The 15,171-nt window shown below is 46.6% G+C and overlaps 1 protein-coding gene across 1 annotated transcript in view; it reads right to left on the bottom strand.

Annotated features, from left to right (window-relative positions):
- The window catches only part of LOC149428167 (C-myc promoter-binding protein-like), a gene marked incomplete at its 3' end in the record, with an annotated part of 41,528 nt that overhangs the window by 7,288 nt on the left and 19,069 nt on the right, over positions 1–15,171 (bottom strand). The window contains exon 3 of the mRNA XM_089667640.1: positions 6,099–6,348. Coding sequence (XP_089523766.1) covers positions 6,099–6,348 — 250 coding nt within the window. The remainder of the gene's footprint in view (positions 1–6,098; positions 6,349–15,171) is intronic.

Raw genomic sequence — 15,171 nt, 5'->3', positions numbered from 1 at the left:
ATAGTAATATAATGTCACCATAGTAATATAATGTCACCGTAGTAATATAATGTGACCGTAGTAATATAACGTGACCATAGTAATATAATGTGACCGTAGTAATATAACGTGACCATAGTAATATAATGTGACCATAGTAATATAATGTCACCATAGTAATATAATGTCACCGTAGTAATATAATGTGACCGTAGTAATATAATGTGACCGTAGTAATATAATGTGACCGTAGTAATATAATGTGACCGTAGTAATATAATGTCACCGTAGTAATATAATGTGTCCATAGTAATATAATGTGTCCGTAGTAATATAATGTCACCATAGTAATATAATGTGTCCATAGTAACATTGTACTAGTCGTGGAAGTGATCTGTTTTTTTTCTGCACATTATTATTATTATTATTATACAGTATTTATAAAGCGCCAATAGTTCGCTCAGCGCTGTACATTACAAAGGGGGACAGAACATGTGACAGAACAATACCAATACAATGCAAAACATGAGGGGATCGAGGGCCCTGCTCTTTGGAGCTTACAATCTAGGATGATGTGAAGTTCACTGTTACAGGCAAGCATTTACCTGAATGAAATCGATCCATTCAGTGTATATTGTTGTGATTAGCTGTGATTGGCCTCAGCTAATAACATGGCACAGATGGGCAGGGGCGTATTTACCACAAGGCAAACAAGGCATTTGCCTAGGGCGGCATTTTTTAGGGGGGCAGCGACATTTTTCAGGGGGGCAGCGCCGGTCCCCGAAAGAAGGGATGGAAGAAGGGACACACGCAGCATGGGGGCCAGGTGGGATCCAAGAGAGGCTGTGGGCTGCTTGATGGTGTATGCAGAGCCTGACTCTTGTTCTCGGGGATGTCTGGAGCTGTGAAGGTGAGTGTCTTCTATTTCGCCGGGTGGTGGGGTTGGGGTTGGAGGTTGCCACTGTAGGGGGGGGGGCGGTAGTAGTGGAAGGCTCTCTCGGGTGGTGGGGGTGGGGCTGGGGTGGTGTTGGTCAATGTCAGGCTTTCTTTACAACTTACCTTTTCGTGGAGCAGGTCCGGTGTCACCCCGTATAGGTTGCATGTCTGGAGCTGTGAAGGTGAGTGTCTTCTCTCTCTCGCCAGGGTGGGTGAGGGGGTTGTCCAGTGCATTGGGGGGCGTTAGCAGTGGAAGTATCTCTTGGATGTGGGGGCTGGGATGGTGTTGGTCAATGTCAGGCTCTCTTCGTGGGGGAGGAGGGTGTTGGTTGGTGTCAGGGCCTCTCCATGAAAGGGGGAAGCCAAGTTTTGTGTTGCCTAGGGCAGCACAAAACCTAAATACACAACTGCAGATGGGCTGTGTCTGTACCATGTGATCACTGTGATCAATCACAGCTAGCAACACAATTGTATACAATGGATGGCATAAAAGGAAGCCATCCATTGTTTACAATTGTCATGTGACCTGCTGTTAGTAGTCAGAGCAGTCACATGGTACAGGCAATGGGCTAGTACACAGATCGATCATTGGCTGTGTCCGATGGACACAGCCGGTAACAGATCTTGCAGCAGCGTGAGAGGCAGCGATTCAGGAGGACGTCATATGACACCCACCCGGATCTACAAAAGTCCCACTCGGCTGTCATTTTGCTATTGGCCGGTCTGGAACTGGTTAAACAACGTCATCCATCTGTGCCCGATGCTCTTGTCAATGCGGTCATCTCCATACCATTCTGTAGCCTTCTGTGGATGTTGGGCAGCTTGCACCCCTCCATCAAGAACTCACTTCTGCTTGGAATCCGTTACCTTTAATAACCTTTTTGAAGAGTGAGGGCGGTTTAAGTGATTAGGTAACAGGTCGCGGGACCCAATGAAATGGTTCCAAATTTGAAATTTATAATTTTGAACAACAAAATAAACATTTTCCTCCTGAAGCTGCTGAACGCTAGTGGGATGGAGAGGAGGAGAAGCGGGCTTTCAGCGGTTGCTGTATATGCCGCCCAAGGGCGGACTGACAACTCATGGGGCCCCCGGGCAATAGGGGATCATGGGGCCCCTGTGTCCTTGCCCAAACTCAAAAAAGCCTATAAAAAAAGTACCAGGGGCATCTCTTGGGGCCCCCTACTGACCCCAGGCCCTCAATAGGGGATCATGGGGCCCCTATGTCCTTGCCCAAGCTCAAAAAAGTCTATGAAAAAGGTACCAGGAGCATTTCATGGGGCCCCCTACTGACCCCGGGCCCTCGGGCAGTGCCCGAGTTTCCAAATGGTCAGTCCGCCCCTGATGCCACCCCTGCCCCCCCTTCCGTCCTAGTGTAAAGCAGAATGTGACCAGGAGGCCGCAGGAGCCCCCTGGTCACCATTGCAACCCCTGATGCTACACCAGTGGTTGAAGTGCTCTGGTAAAAAACAAAGTTCAACTACGGGGTTTTACCTCCCCTAAACCACAAACAAGCAATTACTGTCCTGAGCCCCCTATAAAGCAGCATTCACACTGATGTGCTGCGGTTTACACACACGCAAAGTGCAACTGCAGCTTTCCAATGGCTACCATAGACTTCTATTATATCTTCTGGGTGTGGTGCACTTTCAGAAAGCGAACCAAACCCGCAGTATATAATAAAAGGTGTGCCTCTCTGGTTTGAGGTTGAGAGGGGCCCGTGGGCCACAAGTTGAGCACTCTTGACTTATGTACCGTATTTTTCGCTCCATAAGATGCACTCCCCCAAACCCCCCCCCCCCCAAAAAAATGGGGGTAAATGTCTGTGCGTCTTATGGAGCGAATATTGACCAGGCCTCCCTCCCACGTCACCATGTTAGAATGCAGGGCCAGCCACCAGGAAGGGGGCGGGGCCAGGTCCGGAAGCTCCACTGACCCCGCCCCATGTTGCCTGTATGCTCGAGAGGGAGCTGCTGTACTAGAAGTTGTGATGTGAGTGGGAGCCCCGCCCCCGGACCTCAGAGAGGATGCTGAGCACGGCTGGCCAGGTATGTCCTTCCCTTGTCCATAGACTGCCTGTGGATTGTTATACCAAACCCTGAGCGGATTATCACAAACTGTACATATGTGCATTGCTGAAAGAACTCTGGTCATCCCCTGTACTGTGTCCGCAGTCTCTGGTCATCCCTGTACTGTGTCCGCAGTCTCTGGTCATCCCTGTACTGTGTCCGCAGTCTCTGGTCATCTCCTGTACTGTGTCCGCAGTCTCTGGTCATCTCCTGTACTGTGTCCGCAGTCTCTGGTCATCTCCTGTACTGTGTCCGCAGTCTCTGGTCATCTCCTGTACTATGTCCCCAGTCTCTGGTCATCTCCTGTACTGTGTCCGCAGTCTCTGGTCATCTCCTGTACTATGTCCCCAGTCTCTGGTCATCTCCTGTACTGTGTCCGCAGTCTCTGGTCATCCCTGTACTTTGTCCGCAGTCTCTGGTCATCCCCTGTACTGTGTCCGCAGTCTCTGGTCATCCCTGTACTGTGTCCGCAGTCTCTGGTCATCCCTGTACTGTGTCCGCAGTCTCTGGTCATCCCTGTACTGTGTCCGCAGTCTCTGGTCATCCCTGTACTTTGTCCGCAGTCTCTGGTCATCCCCTGTACTGTGTCCGCAGTCTCCGGTCATCCCCTGTACCGTGTCCGCAGTCTCCGGTCATCTCCTGTACCGTGTCCGCAGTCTCCGGTCATCCCCTGTACCGTGTCCGCAGTCTCCGGTCATCTCCTGTACCGTGTCCGCAGTCTCCGATCATCTCCTGTACTCTGTCCGCAGTCTCCGATCATCTCCTGTAGTATGTCCGCAGTCTCTGGTCATCTCCTGTACTGTGTCCGCAGTCTCTGGTCATCTCCTCTACTGTGTCCGCAGTCTCTGGTCATCCCCTGTACTGTGTCCGCAGTCTCCGGTCATCTCCTGTACTGTGTCCGCAGTCTCTGGTCATCTCCTGTACTGTGTCCGCAGTCTCTGGTCATCTCCTGTAGTATGTCCGCAGTCTCTGGTCATCTCCTGTACTGTGTCCGCAGTCTCTGGTCATCTCCTGTACTGTGTCAGCAGTCTCTGGTCATCCCCTGTACTGTGTCCGCAGTCTCTGGTCATCTCCTGTAGTATGTCCGCAGTCTCTGGTCATCTCCTGTACGTACTATGTCCGCAGTCTCTGGTCATCTCCTGTACTGTGTCCGCAGTCTCTGGTCATCTCCGGTACTGTGTCCGCAGTCTCTGGTCATCTCCTCTACTGTGTCCGCAATCTCTGGTCATCTCCTGTACTCTGTCCGCAGTCTCTGGTCATCCCCTGTACTGTGTCCGCAGTCTCTGGTCATCCCCTGTACTGTGTCCGCAGTCTCTGGTCATCCCCTGTACTGTGTCCGCAGTCTCTGGTCATCTCCTGTACTGTGTCCGCAGTCTCTGGTCATCCCCTGTACTATGTCCGCAGTCTCTGGTCATCCCCTGTACCGTGTCTGCAGTCTCTGATCATCTCCTGTACCGTGTCCGCAGTCTCTGGTCATCTCCTGTACTCTGTCCGCAGTCTCTGGTCATCTCCTGTACTATGTCTGCAGTCTCCGGTCATCCCCTGTACTGTGTCCGCAGTCTCTGGTCATCTCCTGTAGTATGTCCGCAGTCTCTGGTCATCTCCTGTACTGTGTCCGCAGTCTCTGGTCATCTCCTGTACTGTGTCAGCAGTCTCTGGTCATCCCCTGTACTGTGTCCGCAGTCTCTGGTCATCTCCTGTAGTATGTCCGCAGTCTCTGGTCATCTCCTGTACTATGTCTGCAGTCTCCGGTCATCCCCTGTACTGTGTCCGCAGTCTCTGGTCATCTCCTGTAGTATGTCCGCAGTCTCTGGTCATCTCCTGTACTGTGTCCGCAGTCTCTGGTCATCTCCTGTACTGTGTCAGCAGTCTCTGGTCATCCCCTGTACTGTGTCCGCAGTCTCTGGTCATCTCCTGTAGTATGTCCGCAGTCTCTGGTCATCTCCTGTACTGTGTCAGCAGTCTCTGGTCATCCCCTGTACTGTGTCCGCAGTCTCTGGTCATCTCCTGTACTGTGTCCGCAGTCTCTGGTCATCTCCTGTACTCTGTCCGCAGTCTCTGGTCATCTCCTGTACTGTGTCCGCAGTCTCTGGTCATCCCCTGTACTATGTCCGCAGTCTCTGGTCATCCCCTGTACTGTGTCCGCAGTCTCTGGTCACCTCCTGCACTGTGTCCGCAGTCTCTGGTCACCTCCTGCACTGTGTCCGCAGTCTCTGGTCACCTCCTGCACTGTGTCCGCAGTCTCTGGTCACCTCCTGCACTGTGTCCGCAGTCTCTGGTCACCTCCTGCACTGTGTCTGCAGTCTTATTTCAGAACATTTTTTTTCTCGTTTTCCTCCTCTAAAATCTAGGTGCGTTTTATGGTCAGGTGCATCTTATAGAGCAAAAAATACGGTAATAAAAAAAAAAAAAAAAAAAAAAAAAAAAAGGTAGACCCTTATTTGAATTACTTTTGGTACAGCCTTCATGTATATGTATAAAACAGTTTACCTGGTGAATCCTTTTCGTTGCAGCACTGAGGCAAACACACGTGTAGTTCTCAATATTATTATTATACAGTATTTATAAAGCACCAATAGTTCGCTCAGCGCTGTACATTACAAAGGGGGACAGAACATGTGACAGAACAATACCAATACAATGCAAAACATGAGGGGATCGAGGGCCCTGCCCTGTCAAGCTTACAATCTAGGAGTTATAAAAGAAGGGGTGCAGTCAGCACCTCACTTGCAGTTCGTTGTCACCTCATTGTCACAGGCCCCTGCAGACTCTTCCTCCAGCTCTCTGTCACTGGGGTACAGACTTGTAGATGGGAGAGCTGGAGGAAGTCTGCAGGGGGCTGGCATTGCAGCCACCCATCCACTGGTCCTCTGCACTCTCTTTTTTTTTTTTTTTTAAGGGCGGACCTAGAAAAAAAAAAAAATCGCCATTTGGGATGGGGTCTGCACACCTTGTGGTGATCAGAACTAAACGAAAATGGCTTTTGGTTCACGCACAATCCTATTCATTTGCTTGGTTGAAGAATGGTTTGGATATGATGCAGCATTTACACCAATAGTTTTAGTAGGTTAACCCACCCCGGGCAACAGCTGCATTGTCCAATAGGGGCCTTACCATGCTGCTATTAAGATTCTTCTCCACCTTGCAGAAGGTATGAGGCGGGGTCTCTCCTTTGCTCGGAATGATTATGCAAATATCGGTTACAGCCAAGGAATTCTGGGTCATATTTTCGGAGGCTCTCCTGTAGGTAATGTATGCTTTTTGCGAGGAGGTGCTGCTGCTTATATTAGCAGGACGTCCAGAAGGTGTAGTCTGAATGATGTGGCAACCTTGTTTTAGCCGCTCTTTCCACTCATACAACACCCTGAAAAAGAATAAAGGAATATTTAGATATGAAAACGATGAACCGGTACAACCTCAATTCCAAAAAAAAAAATGGGGTGCTATATAAAATCTACATAAAAACAATGCAATGATCTGCAGATCTTATAAAGCTGGATTGTTTTAATAATTTGGGCAGCAAAGTGGCTAAATGGTTAGCACTTTTGCCTGGCAGTACTCGGGTCGTTGGTTTCGAATCCCAGCCACGGCACCACCTGCCTGGAGTTTGCATGTTCTCCCTGTGCCTGCGTGGGTTTCCTCCAGGTACTCCGGTTTCCTCCCACACTCCAAAGACATGCTGGTAGTTGAATCGGATTCGGTCTAAATTGGCCCTAGTATATGAATGTGAGTTAGGGACCTTAGATTGTACACCCCCTGAGGGTTAGGGACTGATGTGAATGTACGATATATATGTAAAGCGCGGCATAAATTGACGGCACTATATAAGTACCTGAAATAAATAAATCGCACCAAATCGTGGGTTTCCTCCAGGTACTCCGGTTTCCTCCCACACTCCAAAGACAGGCTGGTAGGTTAATTGGCTCCTGTCTAAATTGTCCCTAGTATGTGTATGTATGAATGTGAGTTAGGGACCTTAGATTGTATGCCCCTCGGGGGCGGGGACTGATGTGAACGTACAATATATATGTAAAGTGTTGCGTAAATTGAAGGCGATATACAAGTACCTGAAATAAATAATAAATAATCATAGAAAAACATATCAGAATGTATAAACTGAGAAAATAGACCATTTTAGGAAAAATCAGGTCAATTTTGAGATTGATGCCAGAAACACATCTCAAAAAAGTTGGGACAGGGCTATGTACAGCATCCCCTCTTCTTTTACTAACACTCTGTAAATGTCTGAGAACTGAGGAGACCGGTTGCTGGAGTTTTCAGGAGGAATGCCTGATATGGGCAGCACAGTGGATAAATGGTTAGCACTTCCGCCTGGCAGTACTAGCGTCGTGGGTTGGAATCCCAGCCATGGCACCTCCTGCGTGTTCTCCCTGTGTCTGCGTGGGTTTCCTATGGGCACTCCAGTTTCCTCCCACACTCCAAAGACATGCTGGTAGGTTAATTGGCTCCTGTCTAAATTGTCCCTAGTATGTGTATGAATGGATGTGAGTTAGGGACATTAGATTGTACCCCCCTTGAGGGTTAGGGACTGATGTGAATGTACAATATATATGTAAAGTGCTGCGTAAATTGACGGCGATATATAAGTACCTGAAATAAATAAAAATAAAATGAATATAGGATTCTAACTGCTCAACAGTCCTGGGTTGTCGCATTTGTTGTTTCAAGATGTCCCAAATATTTATAATTGGTGAAAGGTCTGGACTGCAGGCAGGCCAGTTCAGCACCAGGGCTCCTCTTCTATGAAGCCACGCTGTTGTCATAGATGCAGTATGCAGCTTAGAAACATCCTGAAGATATATGCAAGGCCTTCCCTGCAAAAGACATTGTTTGGATGAGAGCAAATACTGCTCTAAAACCTGGATATACTGTATCTTTCAGCATCGATGAGGTCTTTGCAGAGGTGCAAGCTGACCATTCCGTACACACTAATGCCCCCCCCCCCCACCAATACCATCAGAGATGCAGGCTTTTACATAGTTAGTCTGGCTGAAAAAAAGACAAACGTCCATCCAGTTCAACCATCAAAAAAAAAAAAGTTACAATCCCACAGCTGATCCAGAGGAAGGTAAAAAAAAACCCCAGCAAACCATGATCCAACCTGCCCCTGCAGAGAGAAAAAGAAAAAAAAAAACTCACTCCCGATCCCCCGAGAGGCAACCGGACACTCCCCAGACCAACCCCACCTATAAATGATAGCATTTAGTTATATTCTGTGTATCTAAGAAACAATCCAGGGCTTTTTTAAAGCAATCCACTGAGCTGGCCACAACCACCTCTTAAAGGGAGTCTATTCCACATTTTCACAGCTCTCACTGTGAAGAAACCTTTCCAGGTTTGGAGACTAAATTTCTTTTCCTCCAGATGTAAAGAGCGCCCCCTTGTCCTCAGAGGGTGAATGACTACACCGAGTTCACTATATGAACCACTGATGTATTTATACATGGAGATCATATCCCCCTTATGTATTATACATGGAGATCATATCCCCCCTTATGTATTATACATGGAGATCATATCCCCCTTATGTATTATACATGGAGATCATATCCCCCTTATGTATTATACATGGAGATCATATCCCCCCTTATGTATTATACATGGAGATCGTATCCCCCCTTATGTATTATACATGGAGATCGTATCCCCCCTTATGTATTATACATGGAGATCGTATCCCCCCTTATGTATTATACATGGAGATCGTATCCCCCCTTATGTATTATACATGGAGATCATATCCCCTCTTATGTATTATACATGGTGATCATATCCCCCTTATGTATTATACATGGAGATCATATCCCCCCTTATGTATTATACATGGAGATCATATCCCCCCTTATGTATTATACATGGTGATCATATCCCCCCCCCCCCTTATGTATTATACATGGTGATTATATCCCCCCCCCTTATGTATTATACATGGAGATCATATCCCCCCCCCCTGATGTATTATACATGGTGATCATATCCCCCCCCTTATGTATTATACATGGTGATCATATCCCCCCCCCCTTATGTATTATACATGGTGATCATATCCCCCCCTTATGTATTATACATGGAGATCATATCCCCCCCTTATGTATTATACATGGAGATCATATCCCCCTTATGTATTATACATGGAGATCATATCCCCCCCTTATGTATTATACATGGAGATCATATCCCCTCTTATGTATTATACATGGAGATCATATCCCCCCTTATGTATTATACATGGAGATCATATCCCCCCCTTATGTATTATACATGGAGATCATATCCCCCCTTATGTATTATACATGGAGATCATATCCCCCCTTATGTATTATACATGGAGATCATATCCCCCCTTATGTATTATACATGGAGATCATATACCCCCCTTATGTATTATACATGGAGATCGTATCCCCCCTTATGTATTATACATGGAGATCGTATCCCCCCTTATGTATTATACATGGAGATCATATCCCCCCCTTATGTATTATACATGGAGATCATATCCCCCCTTATGTATTATACATGGCGATCATATCCCCCCCCTTATGTATTATACATGGAGATCACATCCCCCCCTTATGTATTATACATGGAGATCATATCCCCCCTTATGTATTATACATGGAGATCATATCCCCCCTTATGTATTATACATGGAGATCATATCCCCCCTTATGTATTATACATGGAGATCATATCCCCCCTTATGTATTATACATGGAGATCATATCCCCCCTTATGTATTATACATGGAGATCATATCCCCCCTCCTTATGTATTATACATGGAGATCATATACCCCCTTATGTATTATACATGGAGATCATATCCCCCCCCCCCCTTATGTATTATACATGGTGATCATATCCCCCCCTTATGTATTATACATGGAGATCATATCCCCCCCCTTATGTATTATACATGGTGATCATATCCCCCCCTTATGTATTATACATGGAGATCATATCCCCCCTTATGTATTATACATGGAGATCATATCCCCCCCCCTTATGTATTATACATGGAGATCATATCCCCTCCTTATGTATTATACATGGAGATCATATCCCCCCCTTATGTATTATACATGGAGATCATATCCCCCCCCGTTATGTATTATACATGGAGATCATATCCCCCCCCTTATGTATTATACATGGAGATCATATCCCCCCCCCCCCCTTATGTATTATACATGGAGATCATATCCCCCCCCCCTTATGTATTATACATGGAGATCACATCCCCCCTTATGTATTATACATGGAGATCACATCCCCCCCTTATGTATTATACATGGAGATCACATCCCCCCCTTATGTATTATACATGGAGATCACATCCTCCCCTTATGTATTATACATGGAGATCACATCCCCCTTATGTATTATACATGGAGATCACATCCCCCCTTATGTATTATATATGGAGATCATATCCCCCCCCTTATGTATTATACATACTGATCATATCCCCCCTTATGTATTATACATGGAGATCATATCCCCCCTTATGTATTATACATGGTGATCATATCCCCCTTATGTATTATACATGGAGATCATATCCCCCCTTATGTATTATACATGGAGATCATATCCCCCTTATGTATTATACATGGAGATCATATCCCCCCTTATGTATTATACATGGAGATCATATCCCCCCTCCTTATGTATTATACATGGAGATCACATCCCCCCTTATGTATTATACATGGAGATCATATCCCCCCTTATGTATTATACATGGAGATCATATCCCCCCTTATGTATTATACATGGAGATCATATCCCCCTTATGTATTATACATGGAGATCATATCCCCCCTTATGTATTATACATGGAGATCATATCCCCCCCCTTATGTATTATACATGGAGATCATATCCCCCCCCCCTTATGTGTTATGCATGGAGATCATATCCCCCTTATGTATTATACATGGTGATCATATTCCCCCCCCCTTATGTATTATACATGGAGATCATATCCCCCCTTATGTATTATACATGGAGATCATATCCCCCCTTATGTATTATACATGGAGATCATATCCCCCCTTATGTATTATACATGGAGATCATATCCCCCCTTTTGTATTATACATGGAGATCATATCCCCCCCCTTATGTATTATACATGGAGATCATACCCCCCCCCCTTATGTATTATACATGGAGATCATACCCCCCCCTTATGTATTATACATGGAGATCATATCCCCCCTTAATCTCCTCTTCTCAAGAGAGAATACATTCAGTTCCTCTAATCTTTCCTCATAGCTGAGCTCCTCCATGCCTCTTATCAGTTTGGTTGCCCTTCTCTGTACTTTCTCCAGTTCCCCAATGTTCTTTTTGTGAATTGGTGCCCAAAACTGAACTGCATATTCCAGATGAGGTCTTACTAATGATTTGTACCCGGGGGGGGGGGGGGGGGGAGAATGATATCTCTCTCTCTCTGCAGTCTATACCTTTTAATACTCTTTTGAACCGATAAACTAGAAGGTCCCTTTCCTCTTTAGTGCAGAGGATATGGTGCCAATGGATGCCAAAATGAAGATCAAATATCAATTAGTGTGACCACAGAAGTTTCCCACTTTGCAACAGACCATTTTAAATGAGCTCTGGCCTAGAGACAATGGCGGTGTTTCTGGATCTTGTTCAGATATGGCTTCTTCTTTCCATGATAGAGCTTGACCTTGTATTTTTGGGCGGCAGGGAGAACTGTGTTCACAGACAGTGATTTCTGGAAGCCGTCTGAGCCCATGTGGCGATGTCCATCACAGAATCATGCCGGATTTTAATGCAGGGCCATCTGAGGGCCCAAAGATCACCGTTATCCAATATTGTGTTTCGGCCTTATCCCTTGCACACAGAGATTCCTCCAGATTCTCAGAACAGTTTGATGAAATGATGTATTGTAGATGATGATTATATTTAACGTCTTTTCAATTTTGCATTGAGGAACATTTTTTTTTTAAATTGTTCAACAGCTTTTCACAGATTGGTGAACTTCTACCCATCTTTACTTCTGAGACACTGAACTAGAAGGGTACACTTAGATTAGGGTGAAGGTCTGCTTTTAGAATACCTGAATAGGATGTTTTTTTTTTTTGTTTATTTGTTTTTTAAACTAAAACTATAGGATAGTAAATACCATCTAAACACTTTCATCATGTGTATTCTTCTTGAATCTTGGTGTGCTTTGTGTATTTCCAGATTTGTGCAGTACCCTAGTGTAATAGAAACCGCTTACTGCTGCTCTGTCCCCTTGTGCAGGTTGACTGGTCTTGTCTCCGCCCCCTCCTGTAGTGGGTGGAGCCTGCTGGGCCTCTCCCACAACTGCGCTCTCTTAGTAGGCAATGCATATCACAGTGAAATGTTACCACTTCCTTTACAATAGTTAGCTTTGCAAAGGCATGTGGTGAACACAAATGTAGATTTATATCCTTTATGGCTATTGAGGAATTTAAACCCCCAACAGTACAATCAGTCTGTAGATGCTGTAAAGCATGCTTGTTATACTCACTGTGGAACCTAAGGGGTTAATCCTCTGCATTGTGTAAAAAGGCTGTTTGATCCTGTCTTCTCTGATCCTCCCCTTCTTCCAGTGCCCCCTTATCTCCTGATAAGACATTGTGTGGAGACACTGCACATGCTCAGTTTGGTATGTATTGTTAAGAGAGTTGTTTTTCCTTTCTTGGGAGGGTGCATGTGATCAGCACAGGGCCAATCAGCACTGTCCAGAAGACGTCAGGGGTCCTGCATACTCAGAAAAAACTCCTACAAGCTTTAACCAGTGCTCTGCTGGACCCTGATAGAAGTCACAAGATTGCTATATACTGCTGATGAGAAAAGGTATTTAGCAGTTTATATTTACTAAAATAATTGCATTTCCATGTTCTGTGTATTGTGGGAGACCGGATATAGTGAATGCAGGGTCCGGGGAGAGCGAATATAGTGAATGCAGGGTCCGGGGAGAGCGGATATAGTGAATGCGGGGTCCGGGGAGAGCGGATATAGGGAATGCGGGGTCCGGGGAGACCAGATATAGTGAATGCGGGGTCCGGGGAGACCAAATATAGTGGATGCGGGGTCCGGGGAGAGCGGATATAGTGGATGCGGGGTCCGGGGAGAGCGGATGTAGTGAATGAGGGGTCCGGGGAGAGCGGATCTAGTGAATGAGGGGTCCGGGGAGAGCGGATCTAGTGAATGAGGGGTCCGGGGAGAGCGGATCTAGTGAATGCGGGGTCCGGGGAGAGCGGATCTAGTGCATGCGGGGTCCGGGGAGAGCGGATCTAGTGCATGCGGGGTCCGGGGAGAGCGGATCTAGTGAATGCGGGGTCCGGGGAGAGCGGATCTAGTGAATGCAGGGTCCGGGTAGACCAGATAAAGTGAATGCAGGGTCCAGGTAGAGTGGATATAGTGAATGCGGGGTCCGGGGAGAGCGGATATAGTGAATGCGGGGTCCGGGGAGAGCGGATATAGTGAATGCGGGGTCCGGGGAGAGCGGATATAGTGAATGCGGGGTCCGGGGAGAGCGGATATAGTGAATGCAGGGTCCGGGGAGAGCGGATATAGTGAATGCAGGGTCCGGGGAGAGCGGATATAGTGAATGCAGGGTCCGGGGAGAGCGGATATAGTGAATGCAGGGTCCGGGGAGAGCGGATATAGTGAATGCAGGGTCCGGGGAGAGCGGATATAGTGAATGCAGGGTCTATTTTCACCTGCTGATTCAGCCAGTAAGTCTGTTGTTTTCCAAAAGAACAAGCTCTCTTCCAGATGTATGTATTACAGAAATGTGACAAACCATTTAACACGGGCAGGGCTGCGTACAGTGATCAACTTTTATATATGCCAAAACTTTATCCCAAAAGGAAATAAAAATAGGTTTGCTGTAACTACTTATAAAAAGTGGTAGCTGGAGTCGGACTAGCAGATTTAGATACACTAAACTAGCCAATCTAACCCCCCCCCCCCCCCCTTCCATAAACACTGACAATACTGCTGTCTAAAGGTGCCTCATGTGTTCCTTCATCCAGAGGTGTGTTACTGGTCAGATCACCTAATGACAATAGAGGGGCTATATAAAAGGATTGCAGCCGCCACATGATTGGTAACCAGGGGCGGACCAACCATTTGGAAACTCGGGCACTGCCCGAGGGCCCTGGGTCAGTAGGGGGCCCCATGAGATACCCCTGGTACCTTTTTCATAGGCTTTTTTGAGTTTGGGCAAGGACACAGGGGCCCCATGATCCGCTATTGCCCGGGGGCCCCATGAGTTGTCAGTCCGCCCCTGTTGGTAAGCTGCAATTTATGACATTTTTGGGTTTAATACCGCTTTAAGGTTACCGATAGGAACGATCGGGGCAATAAAGTGCATTCCCTGTTACAACTAGACCTGTCATATTTCCTTCACATTTCTATGCGCAGAACTAGATTTGTGTTCAGGACTTCGAAAAAAAGCAAATCAGCTGCAAAGCAGGGAGGTGGGGAAGGTAAGCCTTCATATTCCAATATACAGAGGGGCCCCTGTCAGGGTTTAATGTGACTTTTAGCTATGCCTTCGTCACGCCGTAATCTCCATCAGTCTAATCTCCTCGTACCGCCATGGTGTCAGAAGAGTTCAGCATGACACCTTCAACATACATCAATTTAAAATATGTGTTGCTGTAAGAACCAAAACAGTGTCTACTTCCCCCCGCCCGCCTCCTGTGTTTAACCCTTTCTCTGCCAGTGTCGTTTTTACATTTCTTGCACATTTTTTTTTTTTTTTTTTTTTTAAAGCAGAGACCCCAGAGAAGAAAATAGTGTTAGCTCCAATTCTTTAGCCCCAGTTCACATATGTGAGGCGGTGCGCGTTTTGCACGGGCAGGAGAGCCCATTCATTTGAATGGATTTGCGTGCCCCGTGACACGCAGAGAAGTCCCCGCACTTCTTTCGAAAACACAACCTCAGTTTCCAGTACGGCTGCGTTCTACAGTGCGGGCGGCGTGCCATTAGAACGAATGGCACCCACCTGCGGGTCTGAATTTCTCTGTGCGGGTGGTGCGGCTGCACGGATTTTCGTGTGGATCCACAGCTGCACCACCCGCATAGATGTGAACCTAGCCTTATGCCACGCAATTTCAGCACCGCAGCTTATGAAATGCAAAATTTTGCTAAAA

Source organism: Staurois parvus, unplaced genomic scaffold, assembly GCF_062004578.1.
Source record: "Staurois parvus isolate SC_StPar_1 unplaced genomic scaffold, SC_StPar_1.0 ptg003446l, whole genome shotgun sequence".
In the NCBI taxonomy this organism is placed as follows: domain Eukaryota; kingdom Metazoa; phylum Chordata; class Amphibia; order Anura; family Ranidae; genus Staurois; species Staurois parvus.
This window is presented reverse-complemented; position numbering and strand designations above follow the sequence as displayed.